Source organism: Oncorhynchus masou, chromosome 32 (genome assembly GCF_036934945.1).
Source record: "Oncorhynchus masou masou isolate Uvic2021 chromosome 32, UVic_Omas_1.1, whole genome shotgun sequence".
NCBI lineage: Eukaryota > Metazoa > Chordata > Actinopteri > Salmoniformes > Salmonidae > Oncorhynchus > Oncorhynchus masou.
Genome location: NC_088243.1, coordinates 77,083,456 through 77,106,706, shown reverse-complemented (window position 1 = coordinate 77,106,706; position 23,251 = coordinate 77,083,456). Strand labels below are relative to the sequence as shown.

Genomic DNA, 23,251 nt, shown 5'->3' with positions numbered 1-23,251 from the left:
AAGGTTCACCTGACAACAGGACAACGACCCTAAGCACACAGCCAAGACAACACAGGAGTCAAGTCTCAGAATGTCCTTGAGTTGCCCAGCCAGAGCCCGGACTTGAACCCGATCGAACATCTCTAGAGAGACCTGAATATAGCTGTGCAGCGACGCTCACCATCCATTCTGACAGAGCTTGTGAAGGTCTGCAGAGAAGAATGGGAGAAACTCCCCTAATCCAGGTGTGCCAAGTGTCATGACTGTCCTGATCAGGACAGGTTACAGGAGACCACAACCCTACAGATTATCTCTCAACCCCAACAGAGGAGGAGAGATCTAGGGTTCTGAAGATGTGGGGGTTTTATGACCCCTCACGCCCCTGGTAAATCTCAGGCCACAAACAAATTCCTTTGTCCTGTTACTATGGAGAACCAGCCTCAGAACATTAAACATGAAATAAAGGGACTTTGGAACAATGGTTTCTGTCAGCCACAATTGTGGTCATGACGATAGATGGAATATGAAAATGTATGTCATTTTTGTTTTGTTATAAAAGGTTAATAGATGACGTTGTTACGCCCACTTCTGACCCAATGGTATAAAACCTGTGAGTAAAGAATTTACAGACAAGACCACGTGACCCAAGCTGCAGCCAAGGTCTAAAAAGTCAACGAACCCAAAACGCAATGCAAGTTTGAAGACAGAGAAATCTTTTTCTACCCAAGCTACGGTTGAGTAGCTGTGTCTAAGCGAGTGAATTCAAGTCAAACCACCCAGTCTCCATCTCCCATCAGATTGTGGTATCTACACTGTTTCATTCCTATGCTGTGAGCTCTGAGCTACAGAGCTGTCTGTCGTCAAAAGACCCCTTCCAGAGCAAGGGTGAGGGAACTGTCAAGTTCGTCGTAGTGAGAAGACCAAGGTGGACGTTCTGGACTGGGTACTGTTGCCGGACACATCAGTTATTATTATTAGTGATGGTGGGTTGACTGACTTGAAGCCAAACTATTGAACATGGACAGTGTCATGAAATTTTACCTGTAGATTCCTCCTATATATTTATGGAGTCACTGAGTTATTTAATATCAAATCATAAAGTGCAAAATAATTCTGTCCATCAACTATCTTGTTAGAGTTGGCTGGGTCAAGGGAAGGTTCTGCTTGTGCCTTTGTTGGATGGCAGCACTATTTACTGGTGTTATGTGGTCAGATGATTGATGATTTTTAAATATGTTGTGGATGGGGAGGGAGGGAAGTTCATATGGAAGAAGACAGTAAAATCAGATGCATTGTTTTATAAAGGTGGATTCTTTTGTACCATGTGAACAATTCCTAAATAAACCATGACAATAAAATACAGTGTGTGTTTTATGTGAAAGCGTGTGCAGTGTTTTACAGAGATATTCAGAACAATTTCTACTTCTGCCAAGAGTCAACATCCAAATCCACTGAAGTTCCTTCTGGGACTTGCAGTGGGCCAGAGGTGTTTATTTTGTTTACTAAGACAAGTATAAGTTAAGTAGACCCCAAACCTATAAGAGACCAAACAATGCTTATAAAAACATGTACAAACTGTTAGCTTCTAATTTTCAGAGTACAAAGTCAATGGACACTATGAAAGCTTAAAACCAAGTTTATTCTTCCCAGAGGGTCAGTACAGCTGCATTAAACAAAAAAACATGGTTTCACCCATGGTAGTATACATACCCCACTTTGGGTGGAGTCTCCTCATTATCGCCAAACATTGCACCATTATTTCTAGGCAGGGAGCTGAGTGATCTGGGCCTTAAATGGTTCCTCCCCTTATCAGTACTGCCACGTGACTGTGTTCCCTGCACTCAGCCCCTCCCAAGCGTCATTACGGCACCCCTCATATGTATCTTTTAGAACTAATGATTAATAATAGTTCAAGCTCAAAAACCAAACCTATCAAAACTTATATCCAAGAGGATGTCAAGACTTAATCGACTAAGCTAAAATGCTAATAAGGTTCAGTTTATCAATATATTTAATGGAATGGAATTAAGAATATATAAATATTTGGACGAGCAATGTCAGAGAGGAATAGAGTAAGATACAGTAGAATATACATATGAGATGAGTAATTCAATATATGAAAACTTTTTTAAAGTGACCAGTGTTCCATTATTAAAGTTTCCAGTGATTTCAAGTCTACGTGTTTTGGGCAGCAGCCTCTAAGGTGCTACTGATGGCTATTTAACAGTCTGATGGACTTGATATAGCTGTTTTTCAGTCTCTTGGTCACTGCTTTGATGCACCTGTTCATAATGTCAGTCATTACGAAGCGATACAAGCAGCATTAGATGTATCCACTTCAACCCTAACCAGGAGTAGTTCTGTGGGTCCTTTTATTTTGTTATTTAACTAGGCAAGTCAGTTAAGAACAAATTCTTATTTAGCCAAACCCTAACGACGCTGGGCCAATTGTGCGCCGGTTATGATACAGCCTGGAATCGAACCAGGGTTTGTAGTGATGTCTCTAACACTGAGATGCTGTGCCACTCGAAAGCCCTGGGTCCTTTAGACAATTTGCTTCATGATAGAAACATTAGAACTTCAGTGGAATACCGTTTTATACCATTAAAAAGAGTGTCTACATAAATATGTTAAAACTTTAGTAGGGAAACTTCATAGGTACTTTACACCACTGCTTAAAAATACTTGAAAGTACTACTTAAGTAGTTTTTTTAGGATATCTGTACTTTACTATTTATATTTGACAACTTTTACTTCACTACATTCCTAAAGAAAATGGGCTTTTTACTCCATACATTTTCCCTGAGAGCCAAAAGTATTCATTACATTTTGAATGCTTAGCAGCACAAGAAAATTGTCTAATTCACACACTTATCAAGAGAACACCCATGGTCATCCCGACTGCCTCTGATCTGGTTGACTCACTAAACACATGCTTCGTTTGTAAATGATGTCTGAGTGTTGGAGCATGCCCCTGGCTACCCAAAAATTAAAAAGATGCAGTCCGGTTTTCTTTTACTTTTGATACTTCAGTATATTTAAAGCCAAATACTTTTAAACTTTTACTAAAGTAGTATTTTCCTGGGTGACTTTCACTTTTACTTGAGTCATTTTCTATTAAGTTATCTTAACTTTTACTCAAGTATGACAACTGGGTACTTTTCCCACCACTGCTTATAAGTAACTGACAATAAAAAAATAAAACAGCTAGCATAGCCTCGGAGCCTGCAAGGTTATGGCCCCTCCAAGGCTGTATATCTTGGAATTATAACCAGACACTTTTCTTCCTTTTGTGCTTTCAATTCATGTCTGTTTTATACAAGTGACGATGGCAGTACTGTAGTTAAAATAATCTATTAGGCTTATTGGTGACTGGCTGCTCAGGAAGCTATTATACAGTTGGTCACTTATATTCTTCTTTTTCTTCATTCTTCTTCTTGCTTCCACCTCCAAAGATGGCCACTGCAATACCTGCAACAGCAAGGACTCCGAAGCCCACCATTGCAGCCATTACCACAGTTTCCACAACCTGACGAACCTGGGTAAAAAAAGACTAACATTCATTTGAATGAATTGAATGAATGAATGACTGATTCAGAAACAGTATCACAGCATAGATGCTTTGAATGTATAACAACAAGTACACCAGTTACTCTACACTCACGTGTGTCTTGACCAAGTTGAGAATGTTATTACGACTCACAAAAATACTACAATGAGCACAGTACAACTAGCGTTGAGCACCAGTCCACTGTACCTACCTGTCGAGACTCAGCCTTCCCATATCTCAGATCTGTGACAAAGTGCTCACAGTTTCCCCTGAAGACACAGTAGGGCATCTCCTGGTCCACATAGGCCTGGGCTTCCCTCAGTATCTCATGTATGGGTCTGACCTATAATGATAATTTAATATATGCCATTTAGCAAAACAACTTAAGCCGTTTTGCAGACCCTTCTATCCTAAGCGAACTTGCATGCATACATTTTTATAAGGGTGGCCCCAGTGGGAATGGAAAACACTATCCTGGCATTGCAAGCACCATGCTCTATCAACTGAGCCACACAGGATCACACAGGCTGTGTCCCACATGGCACCTTATTCTCTACATAGTTCATTACGTTTGACCAGAGGCCCATGGGGTGCCATTTGGGACACAGCCTTACTGCTACTGACCTGGTACTTCTCATCCAGCTGGTTGTTTACGCACCACTGATCATGCCCCACCACGTCCCAGATCTCTTCCTTCTTCACCTTAGCCTGGTCACTCAGCACAGACATCATGCTGTTGGCCCTGGCCCCAGGTCCCTCGGCTGGGGAGCAAAGAGACATGGGTGAGGGAGAGGGAAAGGTCCAAGGGAGGGGGTGCACAGACAAGACATCATCAGTGTCAAAGTTGAGTTGAATGTACTCTATATCTACAGTATATACATTGTTGAGTACACTATATCAAGAGTATTACTCACAGGGTGGGGCCAGGTGAACAACAAAGCCGTCACCAACGTACAAAGCCCAGTGCTGGTAGTTCCCTCTGAATATCTCTATCAGATCCCCTGGCTCCGGCTTCTTATCATACTGTGAAAAATAAAATAAAATGATGAAACCATTAAGAATGATTTAGAAATCTGTGTATTGGCACAATGTTGCTAGACACCATCTTGTTAAAGTGCCAAGTATGCAGTTCTGAAAGGCAAAGTTCTCAGATCAGAGAACTATAAAAAGTTCTTCAGTCATGACTCATGCATTGTACAAACAAAATGTAAATATGTTCTAAACAAACAGATAAGACTACATAGAGACAGAGGACAACAAAAGGACTGGACTTTACTTACCAATGTTGGAGCCATGGTTACTGTTATTTCCTTTACACAGCTTTGATTTCCCTTCACTGAGCTTCGATCTCAACCCTTTATGTCAAAATGAAACCAATGGGTTATATTTAGGGAGCCTGTTACCATAACACACGAGCTCACAGAATATTAGGCAATCTATTGACAAATAAATTAAAAACGGATTTCACTGTGTTTTGGTGTCTATAATAAAACATTATGCAACGAAATAGATAGTTTGCGTAGCTAGATACGTTCACGGACCACAGACAGCACAAAACAAAGGCAGTGTTTGCGTGCTGTCAAGAGTCATGGTATGACTTTCGATCCCAGTTAGCTACCTAGTTATTTGTAATCTTCTTCACACACGTATTTCTGTCCAGATCATTTAAATTCATATAACTTACAGTAAGTTCGGTGTCGTGGCCTCGATGTTGCTTACTTTCACTTAGAACACAGAAGTACAAATCAAACGTCAACTTCTGTTTCTTCCTCGATGAGGTTTAACGGTGGTTGGCATCCAATAAATGTTTCATTACCGCCACCTACTAGACCGGAGTACAACTCCCTTATACTTTGCTTGAAAACATAAATAAATAAACTTTTACCCTACCATCTAACACTACACTCACAATAAAAAAATAACATAGTAATAAAAAATAATAATAGTAATTTTGTGACCCCAGAGAGTCAGGACACCCGTTTAACGTCCCAGCCGAAAGACAGCACGCTACACAGGGCATGCGGAGCGCCTGCTCCCTCTGACCAGCGGAAACACAAACAATTAACACAAGACCACTTCTGGTTAACCTCACCGATTCCACAGCACCCAACTCTGTTTTCTCCCTGAAACCACAAATGGATCAGCCAAAAGGCATCAGGCACGATCAACTGACTCGAGGGGCGTCTCTGCTGGGAGCCTGCACAATGACGTAGGTTTCAAAGTACTCCGTCAGGCCAGTAGATGTCAGTAAATATATTTTTCTGCATTACCCCTCGAAAGACACGATAGAAGAAGAAAATAAAGCCTTCCGCTTTTGGAGTGTCCTTTTGATATTTTTCCTGAACGTTACTTAAAAAATGTCATAATATTTCAGTTCTAGAGTTGATTATTCGTAGCTTGTTGCTAGGGGAGAGTTGTTCATGTTCTATTTTAAGTTTGGGAAATTGAAAGATGTCTGCCTTGTTTGATGGAACACTTGGGGTATCTGTACTTTACTACTGTCACGTGTACACCTCTCCAGCCTCTAGGTCACCAGGCTGCTCGTTATGGCACACACCTGTCACCATCGTTACGCGCACTTGCGCATCATCAGACTCACCTGGACTACATCATCTCCTTGATTACCTGCCCTATATATGTCACTCCCTTTGGTTCCGTCTCCAGGTGTTTCTGTTTCATGTCTGTGCATTGTTTGTGTTTCGTATAAAGTTCTGTTTATTTATTAAATATTCACTCCCAAAACTTGCTTCCCGACTCTCAGCACGCACATTGTAACTACTTTATTATTTAGATTTTTCCAACTTTGACCTAACTACATTCCTAAGGAAAATAATGTACTTTTTACTCCATATATTTTCCCTGACACCCAAAAGTACTCGTTTCATTTTGACACAAAAATGGTCCAATTCACACACTTACCATGAGAATGTCCCTGGTCATCCGTACTGCCTCTGATCTGGCGGACTCACTAAACACAAATGCTTTGGTTGTAGGGAGTGTGCCCCTGGCTATCGGTCAACAAAAAGAAACAAGAAAATGGCTTAATATGAAGAATTTTAAATGGTTTATGCTTTTACTTTTGATACTTAAGTACATTGAGCAATTCCATTTACATTTGATACATCTGTCTATATAAGGTTCCCCAGTTGACAGTCCATGTCAGAGCAAAAATCAAACAAGATTCTCTGGTCTGATGAAACCAAGATTGAACTCTTTGGCCTGAATGCCAAGCGTCACGTCTGAAGGAAACCTGGCACCATCCCTACGGTGAAGCATGGTGGTGGCAGCATCATGGTGTGGGGATGTTTTTCAATGGCAGGGACTGGGAGAATAGTCAGGATCGAGGCAAAGATGAACAGAGCAAAGTACAGAGCTATCCTTGATGAAAACCTGCTACAGAGCGCTCAGGACCACAGACTGGGGTGAAGGTTCACCTGACAACAGGACAACGACCCTAAGCACACAGCCAAGACAACACAGGAGTCAAGTCTCAGAATGTCCTTGAGTTGCCCAGCCAGAGCCCGGACTTGAACCCGATCGAACATCTCTAGAGAGACCTGAATATAGCTGTGCAGCGACGCTCACCATCCATTCTGACAGAGCTTGTGAAGGTCTGCAGAGAAGAATGGGAGAAACTCCCCTAATCCAGGTGTGCCAAGTGTCATGACTGTCCTGATCAGGTCAGGTTACAGGAGACCACAACCCTACAGATTATCTCTTAACCCCAACAGAGGAGGAGAGATCTAGGGTTCTGAAGATGTGGGGGTTTTATGACCCCTCACGCCCCTGGTAAATCTCAGGCCACAAACAAATTCCTTTGTCCTGTTACTATGGAGAACCAGCCTCAGAACATTAAACATGAAATAAAGGGACTTTGGAACAATGGTTTCTGTCAGCCACAATTGTGGTCATGACAATAGATGGAATATGAAAATGTATGTCATTTTTGTTTTGTTATAAAAGGTTGATAGATGACGTTGTTACGCCCACTTCTGACCCAATGGTATAAAACCTGTGAGTAAAGAATTTACAGACAAGACTACGTGACCCAAGCTGCAGCCAAGGTCTAAAAAGTCAACGAACCCAAAACGCAACGCAAGTTTGAAGACAGAGAAATCTTTTTCTACCCAAGCTACGGTTGAGTAGCTGTGTCTAAGCGAGTGAATTCAAGTCAAACCACCCAGTCTCCATCTCCCATCGAATTGTGGTATCTACACTGTTTCATTTCTATGCTGTGAGCTCTGAGCTACCTGAGCTGTCTGTCGTCAAAAGACCCCTTCCAGAGCAAGGGTGAGGGAACTGTCACGTTCGTCGTAGTGAGAAGACCAAGGCGGACGCTCTGGACTGGGTACTGTTGCCGGACACTCTGGACTAGGTACTGTTGCCGGACGCTCTGGACTGGGTACTGTTGCCGGACGCTCTGGACTGGGTACTGTTGCCGGACGCTCTGGACTAGGTACTGTTGCCGGACGCTCTGGACTGGGTACTGTAGCCGGACGCTCTGGACTGGGTACTGTTGCCGGACGCTCTGGACTGGGTACTGTAGCCGGACGCTCTGGACTGGGTACTGTAGCCGGACGCTCTGGACTGGGTACTGTAGCCGGACGCTCTAGACTGGGTACTGTTGCCGGACGTTCTGGACTGGGTACTGTTGCCTGACGCTCTGTACTGGGTAGTGTTGCCTGACGCTCTGGACTGGGTACTGTCGCCGGATGCTCTGGATTGGAGAGGCCCACTATAGGCCTGGTGCGTGGTGCCAGCACTGGGGGTACCGGGCTGGAGACACGCACCTCAGGGCGAGTGCGGGGAGAAGGAACAGGGCGTACTGGACTGCCGAGACGCACTATAGGCCTGGTACGTGGTGCCGGCACTGGTGGTACTGGGCCGAGGACACGCACCTCAGGGCGAGTGCCAGGAAGAGGAACAGGGCGTATTGGACTGCCGAGGCGCACTATTTACCTGGTGCGTGGTGCTGGCACTGGTGGTACCAGGCTGGGGACATGCACCTCAGGGCGAGTGCGAGGAGCAGAAACAGGGAGTACTGGACCCTGGAGGCACACTGGTGGCCTGGTGCATGGTGCCAGCACTGGGGGTACCGGGCTGGAGACATGCACCTCAGGGCGAGTGCGGAGAGAAGGAACAGGGCGTACTGGACTGCCGAGGCGCACTATAGGCCTGGTACGTGGTGCTGGCACTGGTCGTACTGGGCCGAGGACACGCACCTCAGGGCGAGTGCAGGGAAGAGGAACAGGGCGTATTGGACTGTCGAGGTGCACTATAGGCCTGGTGCGTGGTGCCGGCACTGGTGGTACCGGGGTGAGAAGACGCATCTCAGGATGAGTGCGAGAAGCAGGAACAAGACACACCGGGTTGTGAAGGTGTACTGGAGACCTGGTGTGTATAGCCGGCATCAAATCTTCCGGAACTTTAACACAAGTTTCAGGCTGAGTACGAGGAACTGACACAGGTGGCATCGGACAGCTCACACGCTCTTCAGGGCGAATGCCGTGCATACTACACCAAACCAACAGCTATCTCTCTTCACTCTCCTCCAATTTCGTCAACAACTCCTCGAATGACTCATAATCTCCCATCCGTTCACTCTCCTCCAATCTGTCCAATAACTCCTCGACAATCTCAGACTCACCCCTCCAATACATTTATGAGGCTGCCTCTCGGGCTTCCAGCCGCGCTGCCGTGCTGCCTCCTCATACCGGCGCCTCTCTGCTTTTGCTGCCTCCAGCTCTGCCTTGGGTCGGCGTTATTCCCCTGGTTGTGCCCAGGGTCCTCCGCCGTCCAGAATTTCCTCCCAAGTCCATGAGTCCTGTGATCGCTGCTGCTGCCTTTTACCACGCTGCTTGGTCCTTTGTTGGTGGGTTATTCTGTCACGTTCGTCGTAGTGAGAAGACCAAGGCGCAGCGTGAATTGAATACATGTTATATTTTAATGAAGACGGACACTAAACAAACCACAAAAACAACAACACGAACGTGAAGCTATACGACAAATGTGCAGACACAGGCAACTAGACATAGACAATAACCCACAAAATACCCAAAGAAGATGGCTGCCTTAGGAGCGGCAGTTTGGGGCAAGACTAGGGTTAGAATAGCATAGCTGACAAATTCACCCAAATGTATATTTCTCTTGTGTACTTTCTTTTTTCTCTCTCTCTTTGAAATCCCCATTTTGGGTAACACGCGCCATAGTGTGTTGGCCCGTTATACTAAGTTCTAACCAATAGCCAATAATGAGTTTTGTCTATGTGTATCTTTTATCATCATTTTAGCTTTCTAGTCAATAAATATTCAACTAAGATTGGTGTGGTACGAACTCATTGGTGAGACCCGGGTCCGTGCAGATTCACGGACTATACGACATTCAGAACGAGGTTGTTGAGGTAACTGGTTAATTAGCGGCTGTTGTAAAATCGATATTCTGATATTCTTTGAGTTAATTTGGGAAATAGAAACTCAATAAAAAACTAGTTTTCCCATGGTGCCCCAGGTTAATGAGGTTAACTGCTTGATTCAGTTAATCACGCAATAAGAAACTTTAACCATTCGATGAGCAACAGTCGTCAAATTAACTAATACAACGTCACAACACAAGCTTGTAGCGTCATACCAAAGAAGACTCGAGGATGTAATCGCTGTCAAAGAGCTTCAACAAAGTACTGAGTAAAGGGTCTGAATACACTTATGTAAATGTCATATTTTAGTTGTTTATTTTAAATACATTTGCAAAAATGTCTAAACACCTGTTTTTGCTTTGTCATTATGGGGCAGTGTGTGTAGATTGAGGGGGGAAAAACAATTTATTCAATTTTAGAATAAGGCTGTAATGTCAATTAATTGTTTTTTAAGTCAAGGGGTCTGAATACTTTCGAATGCACTATACACGTTACGACTAGGCGGAGTCACCTCCTTGTATTTCTAAGATAAATAATCGGTCTCTGTTTCTGGACAGGAACTGAGTCTGTTCCTCTTCTTGGTGTTCTCGTGTCCCAGCCTGAGTCCGGAACCTTCTTGCTCCTCCGTGCCTTAGTTATTGGGAGTACACATTCCTACAGTAGACTGCAGTCCACTAGATAATTACACTTTTCATACACAAAGAGCTGAAACTTAACACTACCTTCATTCTCTAAGAATTTAAATGCACATCAATCATTCCAACTGACCCATAACACGATAATTACTACTTCTGCCAAGAGTCAACATCCAAATCCACTGAAGTTCCTTCTGGGACTTGCAGTGGGCCAACAGAGGTGTTTATTTTGTTTACTAAGACAAGTATAAGTTAAGTAGACATTTACAAATATAAATCAAAGAGGATGTCAAGACTAAATCTACTAAGATAAAATGCTAATAAGATTCAGTTAATCAATATTTAAAAAACAAACTCTTCAAACTCTTTTTTAAAGATGAAACACCAGTTATGATTTCAAATATTTTCAATCAAACATTTAAATAAAGTAAGAATTTGTTCAAATCAAATTTTATTGGTCACATACTCGTGTTTATCAGATGTTATTGCGGGTGTAGCAAAATGCTATTGTTTCTAGCTGCAACAGTGGAGTAACATCTAACAACAATACTCACAATGGACACAAATCCAAAGTAAAGGAATGGAATTAAGAATATATAAATATTTCACGAGCAATGTCGGAGAGGAATAGACTAAGATACAGTGTAATAGAATAGAATACAGTACACACATGAGATGAGTAATGCAAAATATGTGACATTATTAAAGTGACCAGTGTTCCATTATTAAAGTGGACAGCGATTTCAAGTCTATGTACAGTTGAAGTCGGAAATTTACCTACACTTAGATTGGAATCATTAAAACTAGTTTTTCAACCACTCCACAAATTTCTTGTTAACACACTATAGTTTTGGCAAGTCGGTTAGGACATCTACTTTGTGCATGCAGTCATTTTTCCAACAATTGTTTACAGACAGATCATTTCACTTATAATTGACTGTATCACAATTCCAGTGGGACAGTTCACATACATTAAGTTGACTGTGTCTTTAAACAGCTTGGAAAGTTCCAGAAAATGATGTCATGGCTTTAGAAGCTGCTGATAGGCTAATTGACATCCTTTGAGTCAATTGGAGGTGTACCTGTGGATGTATTTCAAGGCCTTCCTTCAAACTCAGTGTCTCTTTGCTTGACATTATGGGACAATCAAAAGAAATCAGCCAAGACCTCAGAAAGAGTGTATGTAAACTTCTGGCCCACTGGGAATGTGATGAAAGAAATAAAAGCATCTACTATTATTCTGACATTTCATGTTCTTAAAATAAAGTGGTGATCCTAACTGACCTAAGATAGGGAATTTTTAATTGGATTAAATGTCAGGAATTGTGGAAATGTATTTGGCTAAGGTGTATGTAAACTTCCAAATTAAACCATTTATAGGGCAGCAGCTTCTAAGGTGCTACTGATGGCTATTTAACAGTCTGATGGACTTGATATAGCTGTTTTTCAGTCTCTTGGTCACTGCTTTGATGCACCTGTTCATAATGCTGTCAGTCATTACGAAGCGATACAAGCAGCATTAGATGTATCCACTTCAACCCTAACCAGGAGTAGTTCTGTGGGTCCTTTAATTTTTTTTATTTAACTAGGCAAGTCAGTTAAGAAAAAAATATTATTTAGCCAAACCCTAACGACGCTAGGCCAATTGTGCGCCGGTTATGATACAGCCTGGAATCGAACCAGGGTTTGTAGTGATGTCTCTAACACTGAGATGCTGTGCCACTCGAAAGCCCTGGGTCCTTTAGACAATTTGCTTCATGATAGAAACATTAGAACTTCAGTGGAATACCATTTTATACCATTAAAAAGAAAATCTACATAAATATGTTAAAACTTTAGTAGAAACTTCATAGCTTATAAGTAACGGTCAACATTTTTTAAACAGCTAGCTTAGTCTAGCAGCCTGCAAGGTTATGGCCCCTCCAAGGCTGTATACCTTGGAATTATAACCAGACACTTTTCCTCCTTTTGTGCTTTCAATTCATGTCTGTTTAACTGTAAAAAATAAAAATATTATGGAAATACTCAACCCTTTCTTCTGAAAGCCCCAGAATTATACAAGTGACGATGGCAGTACAGTAGTTAAAATAATAATCTATTAGGCTTATTGGTGACTGGCTGCTCAGGAAGCTATTATACAGTTGGTCACTTATATTCTTCTTTTTCTTCATTCTTCTTCTTGCTTCCACCTCCAAAGATGGCCGCAATACCTACAAAGGCAAGGATTCCGAAGCCCACCAGTGTGGCCATTCCCACAGCCTGACGAACCTGGGCAGAAAAAGACTAACATTCATTTGAAAGAATTGAATGAATGAATGACTGACTGACTGACTGACTGATTCAGAAACAGTATCACAGCATAGATGCTTTGAATGTATAACAACAAGTACACCAGTTACTCTACACTCACGTGTGTCTTGATCAAGTTGAGAATGTTATTACGACTCACAAAAATACTACGCTGAGCACAGTACAACTAGCGTTGAGCACCAGTCCACTGTACCTACCTGTCGAGACTCAGCCTTCCCATATCTCAGCTCTGTGACAAAGTGCTCACAGTTTCCCCTGAAGACACAGTAGGGCATCTCCTGGTCCACATAGGCCTGGGCTTCCCTCAGTATCTCATGTATGGGTCTGACCTATAATGATAATATAATAATACTACATGCCATTTAGCAGATGCTTTCATCCTAAGCGAACTTGCATGCATACATTTTTATAAGGGTGGCCCCAGTGGGAATGGAAAACACTATCCTGGCATTGCAAGCACCATGCTCTATCAACTGAGCCACACAGGATCACACAGGCTGTGTCCCACATGGCACCTTATTCTCTACATAATAGTTCATTATGTTTGACCAGAGGCCCATGGGGTGCCATTGAGGACACACCCTTACTGTACTTACTGCTACTGACCTGGTACTTCTCATCCAGCTGGTTGTTTACGCACCACTGATCATGTCCCACCACGTCCCAGATCTCTTCCTTCTTCACCTTAGCCTGGTCACTGAGCACAGACATCATGCTGTTGGCCCTGGCCCCAGGTCCCTCGGCTGGGGAGCAAAGAGACATGGGTGAGGGAGAGGGAAAGGTCCAAGGGAGGGGGTGCACAGACAAGACATCATCAGTGTCAAAGTTGAGTTGAATGTACTCTATATCTACAGTATATACATTGTTGAGTACACTATATCAAGAGTATTACTCACAGGGTGGGGCCAGGTGAACAACAAAGCCGTCACCAACGTACAAAGCCCAGTGCTGGTAGTTCCCTCTGAATATCTCTATCAGATCCCCTGGCTCCGGCTTCTTATCATACTGTGAAAAATAAAATAAAATGATGAAACCATTAAGAATGATTTAGAAATCTGTGTATTGGCACAATGTTGCTAGACACCATCTTGTTAAAGTGCCAAGTATGCAGTTCTGAAAGGCAAAGTTCTCAGATCAGAGAACTATAAAAAGTTCTTCAATCATGACTCATGCACTGTACAAACTAAATGTAAATATGTTCTAAACAAACAGATAAGACTACATAGAGACAGAGGACAACAACAGGACTGGACTTTACTTACCAATGTTGGAGCCATGGTTACTGTTATTTCCTTTACACAGCTTTGATTTCCCTTCACTGAGCTTCGATCTCAACCCTTTATGTCAAAATGAAACCAATGGGTTATATTTAGGGAGCCTGTTACCATAACACACGAGCTCACAGAATATTAGGCAATCTATTGACAAATAAATTAGAAACGGATTTCACTGTGTTTTGGTGTCTATAATAAAACATTATGCAACGAAATAGATAGTTTGCGTAGCTAGATACGTTCACTGACCACAGACAGCACAAAACAGAGACAGTGTTTGCGTGCTGTCAAGAGTCATGGTATGATGTTCGATCCCAGTTAGCTACCTAGTTATTTGTAATCTTCTTCACACAAGTATTTCTGTAAAGATAATAATTGAAATACATTAAAATTGTTATACTTACAGTAAATTCGGTGTCGTGCGGATGTTGCTTTCACCTCGAACACAGAAGTCAGAAGCGTCAGCTATCAGCTGACTCAAAAAAAATAAAACAAATCAGAGCGGCGTCTCTGTTGGAAGCGTGCGCGCTGACGTTGGTTTCGAAGTACTGTCAGGCCAGTAGATGGCAGTAAATATATTTTTCTGCATTGCTGCTCGGTAAACATGATAGAATAATAAAATAAAGACTTCCGGTTTTGGAGCGCCCTTTTGATATTTAGACCGAACATTACTTAAAAAATATCATAATATTTCAGGTGTAGAGTTGGTTATTCGTTGCTTGTTATTAGGGGAGAGTTAATGTTCTATTTTCAGTTTGGGAAGTTGAACGATGTCTGGCTTTTTTGACGGAACTCTCCTGACAGTCACCATGCAGACCTCTCTCGCTCACTCACCGCAGAATGCACTTAGGTTTGTTGCTTAGCATAGCTAGCTAGCCAACCAGCCAGTAGTAATAGCTACAGTGTGTGGCTGATTCCCTACTGTACCAGAAAGTTATAAGGCTGTTATTATGCTAAGGGTATTGTGGAGAGATGTGGTTAGCATTTTTCAATTATATTTCTGAAATATTCTAGTCAGAGAATAGAAAATTCAACCAATTAGAATCACATTTGTTAGTTTATAGATTTTTTTGCAACTGTGAACTTTTATTGTGAGTGTGCGTGTGTTTTGTGTAGCCCCCAGGAGCTGTCCCAGGAGATCAAATCCTTCATCAGTGGCGTGGACCAGACCCAGGGACGTAAACTCAGCGTCCGTGAGCATGCCCGCTGTGCCGTGCGTCTGCTACGATCCGTGCCTGCCTGTCGTGGGGCGGTGCTTGAGCACCTAAGGGGCGTTTACAACGAGCATGTATCAGCCTTTCTTCACAATCTGGAGGCGGACGGCGACGGGGACTCCAACCTGGAGGACGTCATCATGGAGGTCCATGGCGTCCTGGCAGAGTTCATCAGGCTCAACCCCCGAGCCTGGGCTCCCCTCGTCTCCACCTGGGCTGTAGACCTGCTGGGGCAGCTGAGCTCCAAGCATGCTGGTCGCAGGGCAGCTCCCCAATCCTCCAGTCTCAACGAGCTGCTGCAGCTGTGGATGTCCTGTGCAGCTACCCGCTCCCTCATGGAGGCCTATACCCAGTGCCTGGCGGCCATGATAGCCTGGTGTCCTGATCAATGTGTGGACGCTCTCCTGGACACCTCCGTGCAGCACTCCCCCCACTTCGACTGGGTGGTGGCCCACATCGGATCCTCCTTCCCGGGCACCATCATCAGCCGCGTCCTGGCCTGTGGCCTTAAAGACTTCTGCTCCCACGGAACGGCTGACAAGGGTCAGGGAGACAAGAGCAACCGAGTGCCTAAGATCGGCTCTGTGGTGGGGATCCTGGGCCACCTGGCGGCGCGGCACTCTGACAGCATCCGGCAGGAGCTGCTGAGGATGTTCCAGGAGAGCCTCAGTCCCCCGACTATACCCCCCAGCTCTGGGTCCACCTCCTGGGAGCACTCAGCTCAGCTACGCCGAGGTGCAGTGCCCTTCCTCCTCCAGCTGGCGGCGCTGTCACCCTCTCTGCTGGGCGCCGTGTCTACTGAGCTGGTGGAGTCTCTACGGCCTCCAGTCTTGCTCCAGCTCCAGGCTGTTCTACAAGGGCTTCCCAAGGACGAGCTGGACAACATGATGGGGCTGGTTGTTCACCTCATCGCCCAGAGCCCTGCTGGAGGGGCACGCATCCTCCGTTTCCTCGCTGACACGGCCACCCCCGCATCCGTCATTATCTCCGGCCCAATGCCTTCCCCTCACGAGGGGGTCCGGGAGGCCTGCGACCGCCTCCTCCAGATGCTCCTGCTGCATCTCCACAAGCTGGTCTACACCTGCTCAGAGGGGGACGACGGCTACTACAGCCGCCCCCACTCTCCCTCCTCCCAGGCCCCCCGGGTAGTCCCCTTCCTGGAGGAGATGCATTCACACGTGGGAGAGCTGTGTGCCGAGACATTGAGGCTGGAGAGGAAGCGCCATCTCTGGCTGCACCAGCTGCTGTGTCTGCTGTCTGTGTACAGGGGCCCCAGTGTGGCCACGGAGGCTCTCTGTCAGCTGCTCACCCTGGCACGGAACCCAGATCAGCTGGCCCTGGCCTGGCAGCTCCACACCCCGCTGTCCACCTGCCTGTCAGGCCTCATCCCTGCAGCAGTGACCCGCTGCGTGGCCCAGATCCACACACACACCCTGGGACCCAAGCAGCTCTGCCAGCTCCTCCTCAACCTGGCCTCTGCCATGCAGAGTGTACAGGAGGAGGAGAGGAGGGGTCCTGGAGGCATGGGAGGAGGTGCTAGTCCACAGTCCTCCATGGCAGTGCAGGTTGGAGCAGCGGTCTCGGGACACCTCCATGATTTCTGCCCTCTGCTCCTCCACGGTGACCAGGCAGTATCCCACGCTGCCGTGCGGCTCCTGTCCCGCAGCCTTCTCCCCCGTGCCACCCTGCCTTCCCACCTGCTGCTCGTCTGTCGGGCCGCCGTCACACACTTCTTCCTGGCGCTGCGGAGGAGAGTACAGGCAGGGAAGGGGAGAGACGGAGGGCAGGAAGGAGAGGCAGTGAACTGTTCGGTGCTCCTCCTGTCCCGTCTGGCAGGTTACTCCCCTCTAACCCTCAAATGTGTCTTGCTGCAGCTAGTGGAGGGAGCTCTACATAAAGGAAACGCTGACCTGTTCGGAGGGCAGAGCGAGGACATTAGAGGGGACACCCCCATCTCCCCATCCTTGGCCCCTGACCGGGGGGGCTTCCTGCTGGACATCAACTGCAGGTTTGGCACTACGGTCAACTTCTCTGGCAGTGTGTGGTCTGTGTTCCATGCTGGGGTGATAGGGAAGGGTCTGAAGCAGCGCAGCGCTACGCCTCACCCCGACGCCGCCAGTGTCATACAGAACGTCCAGACTCTGCTGGCTGTCACCGTCCAGTGCTGCAGCGTGCCATCTGGGAATGGTGGCAACAGTGGAGGCACCCGACACCAATCCTCCGTCGTTCCCGACGAGCCGCCGCCCATTAACGCTGAGGCGGCCAAAATGATGGCGGTGACACTGGTGGAGTATATCTGCCCCGACGTGGCCAATGGGGAACTGTCATGGCCGCCAGAGGAACACGCCCGCACCACTGTAGAACGTGACATACACATCCGCCGCTGCTTCGAGGCCCACCCTGTCCTCTTCCCTTTACTCCATGTTGTGGCTGCCGGGCATCCTGCTCTCTGTTACTGTTCTGCGGTGCTCCGGGGCCTGCTGGCCACTCTGCTAGCCCACTGGGAGGCTTCGAGGGAGCCTTTGGCAGTAGACTCCCCCTGGCACCTCCAGGCCTCCTGCATGCTGGTGTCATGTATGGGCGAGGGCCAGCTGCTGCCCCCGGTGCTGGGCAACGTCCACGAGGCCTTCCCCTACCTGACGCCCTTCGAGGTGAGGCTTCTCCTCCTGGCTGTGTGGGAGTATGTGAGGGGCAATGGCCCCATGCCACAGAAGTTTGTCTTCAGTGCCGAGAAGGGCCTGTTCTGCCGGGATTTTGCACGGGACGGGGACGTGGCAAGATACGTAGCGCCCATCCACAGTGTCCTGCATAAGAACATTGACCGGCTGGGGCATCTATGCTGGCGTTTCCAGCTCTGAACAAGGGAAGGAGAAAACTGAAGGAGGGATGGATGGATGAAGAGGATGCAAGAAGGGGACGCTTGGGATTGATTGTGAAAGATGAGGAAGGTGTGGTTATAGGTCATTGTGGAGATGTTGCTTTGCCGTTTTCTAAGTTTGGTTTTTGCTCTATCACTGTCATCTAGTTCTGTATGCACTCTGAAGCATACAGTGCCTTCATGAAGTATTCATACCCCTTGACTTTTTCCACATTTTGTTGTGTTACAATGTGAGATATTAAAATGGATGTAATTGTCAACGGTCTACACAAAATACTCTTTAATGTTAGTGTTGGAAAAAGTACTCAATTGTCATACTTGAGTAAAAGTAAAAGATACCTTAATAGAAAATTACTCAAGTTAAAGTCACCCACTAAAATGCTACTTGAGTAAAAGTCTAAATATATTTGGTTTTAAATATACTTATGTATCATAAGTAAATGGAATTGTTAATGTACTTAAGTATCTAAAGTTAAAACCATTTAAAATTCCTTATTTTAAGCAAACCAGACGTCACAATTATTTAAAAAAAATGATTGACGTATAGCCAGGGGCACACTCCAACACTCAGACATAATTTACAAACGAAGCATTTGTGTTTAGTGAGTCCGCCAGATCAGAGGCAGTACGGATGACCAGGGACGTTCTCTTGATAAGTGTGTGAATTGGACCATTTTCATGTCAAAATATAATGAGTACTTTTGGTTGTCAGGGAAAATGTATGGAGTAAAAAGTACATTATTTTCTTTAGCAATGTAGTGAAGTAAAAGTCATATAAATAGTAATGTACAGATACCCCCAATAACTACCTAAGTAGTACTTTAAAGTATTTTTTACTGTAATGGCAAAGTGGAAGAAAAATGATAATATTTATAAGAATGAAACACTAATATATCTTGATTGGATAAGTATTCAACCCCCTGAATCAATATGTGTTAGAATCAACTTTGGCAGTTTTTTACAGCTGAGTCTTTCTGGTTAAGACTCTAAGAGCTTTGCACATCTGGATTGTACAATATTTGCACATTATTATTTTAAAGCATATCCATAACATGATGCAGCCACCACCATGCTTTAAAATACGAAGAGTGGTATTCAGTGATGTGTTATGTTGGATTTGCCCCAAACATAATGCTTTGCATTCAGGACATGAAATTCATTTTTCTGCAACATTTTTTTTTGCAGTTTTACTTTAGTGCCTTATTGCAAACAGGATGCATATTCTGTACAGGCTTCATTTTCACTCTGCCAATTAGGTTAGCATTGTGGAGTAACTACAATGTTGATACATCCTCAGTTCTCTTATCACAGCCATTCAACTCTAACCATTTGAAAGTCACCATTGGCCTCGTGAAATCCCTGAGTGGTTTCTTTCTTTTCCGGCAACTGAGTTAGGAAGGACCCCTGTCTTTGTAGTGACAGGGTGTATTGATACACCATCCAAAGTGTAATTACAGTTTTTCCCAATTGCTAAAACACAATTTTGCTAACTAGGCTGGTTTTATCAAAATACTTAACACAATTCACAAAACCACATTCCCAAACTGCAAAAAAAACTCATATCCTGCAAAATGAAGCCCTGCAACCAAAACTACATATAGCATTATCAAAATCAAACGTTTGCATGAAATGGCACACACTTCATTCATATAACCAGATTTTTGTCTAACCAACTACACACTGTTGGGCATAATGAAAAGCACTCATCTTTAGTATGCTTTGCCATAATACTAAAATAGTTAAAATTGTAGAAAATTCTTCAGATGCACAGAAATATTTGTAGATACACACACATGCTGTTGAAATATTTATTTTTATTTTTCACCAAACAAGTCAGTGCAACATATGCACAGCAGATATATTTACATTGGACTGAACCAAAATATGACCACAAAAAAAACAGTAAACTGAAAAAGAAAAGGCAAGAAAAATAATTAGGCAGCATCTTGCCGCACAGCTGGTTCTGGCCACAACGCCTCATCCACATCACAGGCAATATCTTCCCTTGCCAGACATCGAGGGAAGAAGCACCTTGAGTGCCTTATCCATCCCTGAATTGCACCCACATCAATCTCATCACATGCCTCTTCCATAGCCTGCACAAGAGGCCTGCACACAAAGGGCTGCCGGTCGTATACCTTCCACCGCCATGCCGAAAACAATGCTTCTATGGGGTTCAGAAATGGTGAGTATGGTGGGAGGTATTGCACGAGAAATGGTGAGTGGTCAGCAAACCAGTTTTGGACTGGGGCTGCACGATGAAAGCTCATGTCCCATACTACAACGTACCGGGTTCTTTGATGGTCTGCATCATTCAGCTCTGGTGGTATGAGAATGTTGTGGAGTCTGTCCAGAAATGTGAGAATATGGGCTGTGTTGTATGGTCCAAGGTTGGCATGACGGTGGAGGACACCATGCGTATTGGAGATGGCAGCGCACATTGTGATGTTCCCACCACGTTGGCCAGGAACATCTATAATGGCTCTGTGGCCAATGACGTCCCCCCCCCCTTCTTCTGGTCTTTGCTAGGTTGAACCCAGCCTCATCTATAAAGATGAACTCATGTGGGATTGCATGAGCATCCATTTCCAGTACTCCCTGAAAACAAAGAACAAAAGCAGTCAATATGGTGTTATCCAGTACACTGGGAAACAATGTTGCGTGTAGTGTACTGCAGTCAATATTGTACTTACATCCACATATGCTCGTCTGACCTCTTTGTTTCTTTGAGAGTTTCTCTCAAATGACACCTTATAAAGTTGTTTCATTCTGATTTGGTTTCACTTGAGAATGCAAGCCAATGTGGACAGACTGACTCGTTGAATGTTGTTGAATATGGTGTTGTCTTGGATGATGTGGCTTTGAATTTCTTGTAATCTGATTTCATTTTCCAAAACCAAGTTTACAATGGCAGCATCCTGTACCCCAGTGAACATCATCCTCCACAAAGGTTGCGTCTCTCAGTCCTTTAGAAAAACAGAAAAACAAAAATATAGGGCTTGGGCAATGCAGCCTAAAGATAATTCCCCCACAGTAGAGTAAATTCTACAGGAAATTTGTGCAGTTAGTGTATGACATCAACCATTCATGAAGTAAACAGGTGTCACCCAACTGGTACACTATGACATGGGGTGTACTACATAGTGTGAAAGAAATGTTGGTTACATACCTGTACTCCAGTCTAAATGTCCGGATGACACAGGCGACAGTAAAACGGCTCAAGTTGGGCTGCACTCTGTCCAGCCTCTCGCATTGTCAGCCCATGGTTGATGACATGATCAACTACGGTTGCTCTGATTTCATTTGAAAGTTGTTGTCTTCTTTGGCCATGAACTCCTTTACCAGCTCTACCCCTACCTCTCACTCTTCCTCCCCCTTTCATTCTCAACCTCCCTCTTCCTCTCTCTGCAACGGCTTCCATTGTTGTTGTAAAACAAAATGTGCTCACCTGTGGTCTTTTCATAGTGCTTACTTCCTGATTGAAGTGGTAACATTTAACCAGAGGTGTTTGACCAGGTGGCACATTTATTGGCCAATTAGCTCATGTAGTGTCATTTTGAATGGCTGTGTTTTGAAATGGCAAACATGTGACTTTATGTCAGATTGTTGTGTCTTATGCAGAGAACCGTGTGAAGTGCATTTAAAAAGTGCCATTTTGAATTGCAAAATGTGTGTAAAGCAGAAAATGTGTTTAGACTTTTAGAGACTTGAGAAGAGGTTTTGCTCTCTGTGTGTCAGTTTAAATAATTGTGCTGTGCATGTCATTTTAGTGTGTTAGCAATTGGAAAAAAACGAATAACTTCACCATGCTCAACGGGATATTCAATATCTGTTTTTTAAATGTATTACCAATCTACCAATAGGTGCCCTTCTTTTCAAGGCATTGGAAAACATCCCAGTTCTTTGTGGTTGTTTGAAATTCACTGCTCGACTGAGGGACCTCACAGATAATTGTATGTGTAGAGAAAAAAAAACCCATGTCAAACACTATTATTGCACATCGAGTGAGTCCATGCAATTTATTATTTGATTTGTTTAGCAAATTTCTGGTCCTGAACTTATTTAGGCTTGTCATAACAATGGGGTTGAATACTTACTGACTCAAAACATTTCAGCTTTTTAAAAATTATTAATTTGTAAAAATGTCCCCCAAAAATATTTCACTTTAACATTGTGCAGTATTGTGTGTCGGCCAGGGACCCAACATCTAAATAGAATCCATTTTAAATTCATGCTAACACAACAAGATGTGGAAAAGGTGAAGGGTGTGAATACTTTCTGAAGGCACCTTAGTTCACCAAATGCTGAGAATGTTACATCTACTGTTTATCTCCTGTTGTATCATTTTATAGACTGAGTAGGATTTTGTATCTAGCTGTTACTGTAGAGGGATAAAAACATGTAGTATACAATAAATAACCAGAAAAAGAGATCTGAGCACATTTTTAATTCAAATATTTGACTTTGAACTTGGCTAAGTTTCTACCTTCTGCAGGTATGTGTCCTTGATTTTTCTGAACTGACAAAGAAATATATTTATATTTTTTGGAAAAGGTACATTGATTATATTGTAATTTCACACCAGCAAACACATCCCACAGGTACATCATGAGGTATCACTCAAATATGCTCTATGTGATTACAAACAGGACCATTTGTTTGAACCACCATACGTGCTCTGTGTAGATGTTTCACAAAGTGTTTTTATATTAGTAGAGCCTGTAAGTGTGTTTGTCCCTGAAGGGAAATACAGCAAGCACATTGCAACCAGAATATTACAAATAAATCAGTGGATTGCTCCAGAACTGACTACCAATTCAAGCTGATGTGTCCGTGTCTGAGAGGATAAATAAATACAAGGAGCGAGATAAACCGTGTGGACACATTCCAGAAGACTAAATAGTTTCGAATCTAATTGCCTATGATAATTGATAATTATAAATATTGAACAGAATCCACCAATATCGAATGAGGTCCTACATATTTAAAGACTCCAAAA

General features: G+C 44.0%; 3 protein-coding genes and 1 long non-coding RNA gene across 4 annotated transcripts; 1 reads left to right on the top strand and 3 right to left on the bottom strand.

Moving 5' to 3' along the window:
- Window positions 1-1,599: 1,599 nt before the first annotated feature.
- On the bottom strand, window positions 1,600-5,336 carry LOC135526616 (phospholipase A and acyltransferase 4-like). Its single transcript, XM_064955129.1, has 6 exons — window positions 5,214-5,336; window positions 4,810-4,884; window positions 4,444-4,552; window positions 4,154-4,290; window positions 3,741-3,872; window positions 1,600-3,517 (listed from the first exon to the last, which is right to left on the bottom strand). Exons 2-6 carry the CDS (start codon window positions 4,822-4,824, stop codon window positions 3,383-3,385), a joined length of 528 nt encoding a protein of 175 aa, XP_064811201.1. The 5' UTR covers window positions 4,825-4,884; window positions 5,214-5,336; the 3' UTR covers window positions 1,600-3,382.
- Window positions 5,337-11,010: 5,674 nt separating this feature from the next.
- LOC135526615 (phospholipase A and acyltransferase 3-like) lies at window positions 11,011-14,665 on the bottom strand. Its single transcript, XM_064955128.1, has 6 exons — window positions 14,565-14,665; window positions 14,149-14,223; window positions 13,783-13,891; window positions 13,493-13,629; window positions 13,084-13,215; window positions 11,011-12,844 (listed from the first exon to the last, which is right to left on the bottom strand). Exons 2-6 carry the CDS (start codon window positions 14,161-14,163, stop codon window positions 12,722-12,724), a joined length of 516 nt encoding a protein of 171 aa, XP_064811200.1. The 5' UTR covers window positions 14,164-14,223; window positions 14,565-14,665; the 3' UTR covers window positions 11,011-12,721.
- A 121-nt stretch (window positions 14,666-14,786) lies between these two features.
- LOC135526612 (integrator complex subunit 5-like) lies at window positions 14,787-18,512 on the top strand. The gene is made up of 2 exons (XM_064955126.1): window positions 14,787-15,010; window positions 15,277-18,512. The coding sequence occupies exons 1-2, from the start codon at window positions 14,931-14,933 to the stop codon at window positions 18,230-18,232; spliced, it is 3,036 nt and encodes a 1,011-aa protein (XP_064811198.1). The 5' UTR covers window positions 14,787-14,930; the 3' UTR covers window positions 18,233-18,512.
- A 1,544-nt stretch (window positions 18,513-20,056) lies between these two features.
- LOC135526614 (uncharacterized) lies at window positions 20,057-23,215 on the bottom strand. Its single transcript, XR_010453328.1, has 3 exons — window positions 21,422-23,215; window positions 20,946-21,218; window positions 20,057-20,850 (listed from the first exon to the last, which is right to left on the bottom strand). It is a non-coding gene; the product is annotated as an uncharacterized LOC135526614 (long non-coding RNA).
- Window positions 23,216-23,251: the final 36 nt, after the last annotated feature.

Coding starts and splice junctions, on each gene's coding strand:
- LOC135526616 (XM_064955129.1), bottom strand. Junction 4,291..4,443: donor TGTTCACCTGGCCCCACCCT/GTGAGTAATACT, acceptor TTTGCTCCCCAG/CCGAGGGACCTGGGGCCAGG. Junction 3,518..3,740: donor GGAAGGCTGAGTCTCGACAG/GTAGGTACAGTG, acceptor TTTTTTACCCAG/GTTCGTCAGGTTGTGGAAAC.
- LOC135526615 (XM_064955128.1), bottom strand. Junction 13,630..13,782: donor TGTTCACCTGGCCCCACCCT/GTGAGTAATACT, acceptor TTTGCTCCCCAG/CCGAGGGACCTGGGGCCAGG. Junction 13,216..13,492: donor AGCTGGATGAGAAGTACCAG/GTCAGTAGCAGT, acceptor TTATCATTATAG/GTCAGACCCATACATGAGAT.
- LOC135526612 (XM_064955126.1), top strand. CDS start 14,931: ATGTCTGGCTTTTTTGACGGAACTCTCCTGACAGTCACCATGCAGACC. Junction 15,011..15,276: donor TCACCGCAGAATGCACTTAG/GTTTGTTGCTTA, acceptor TGTTTTGTGTAG/CCCCCAGGAGCTGTCCCAGG.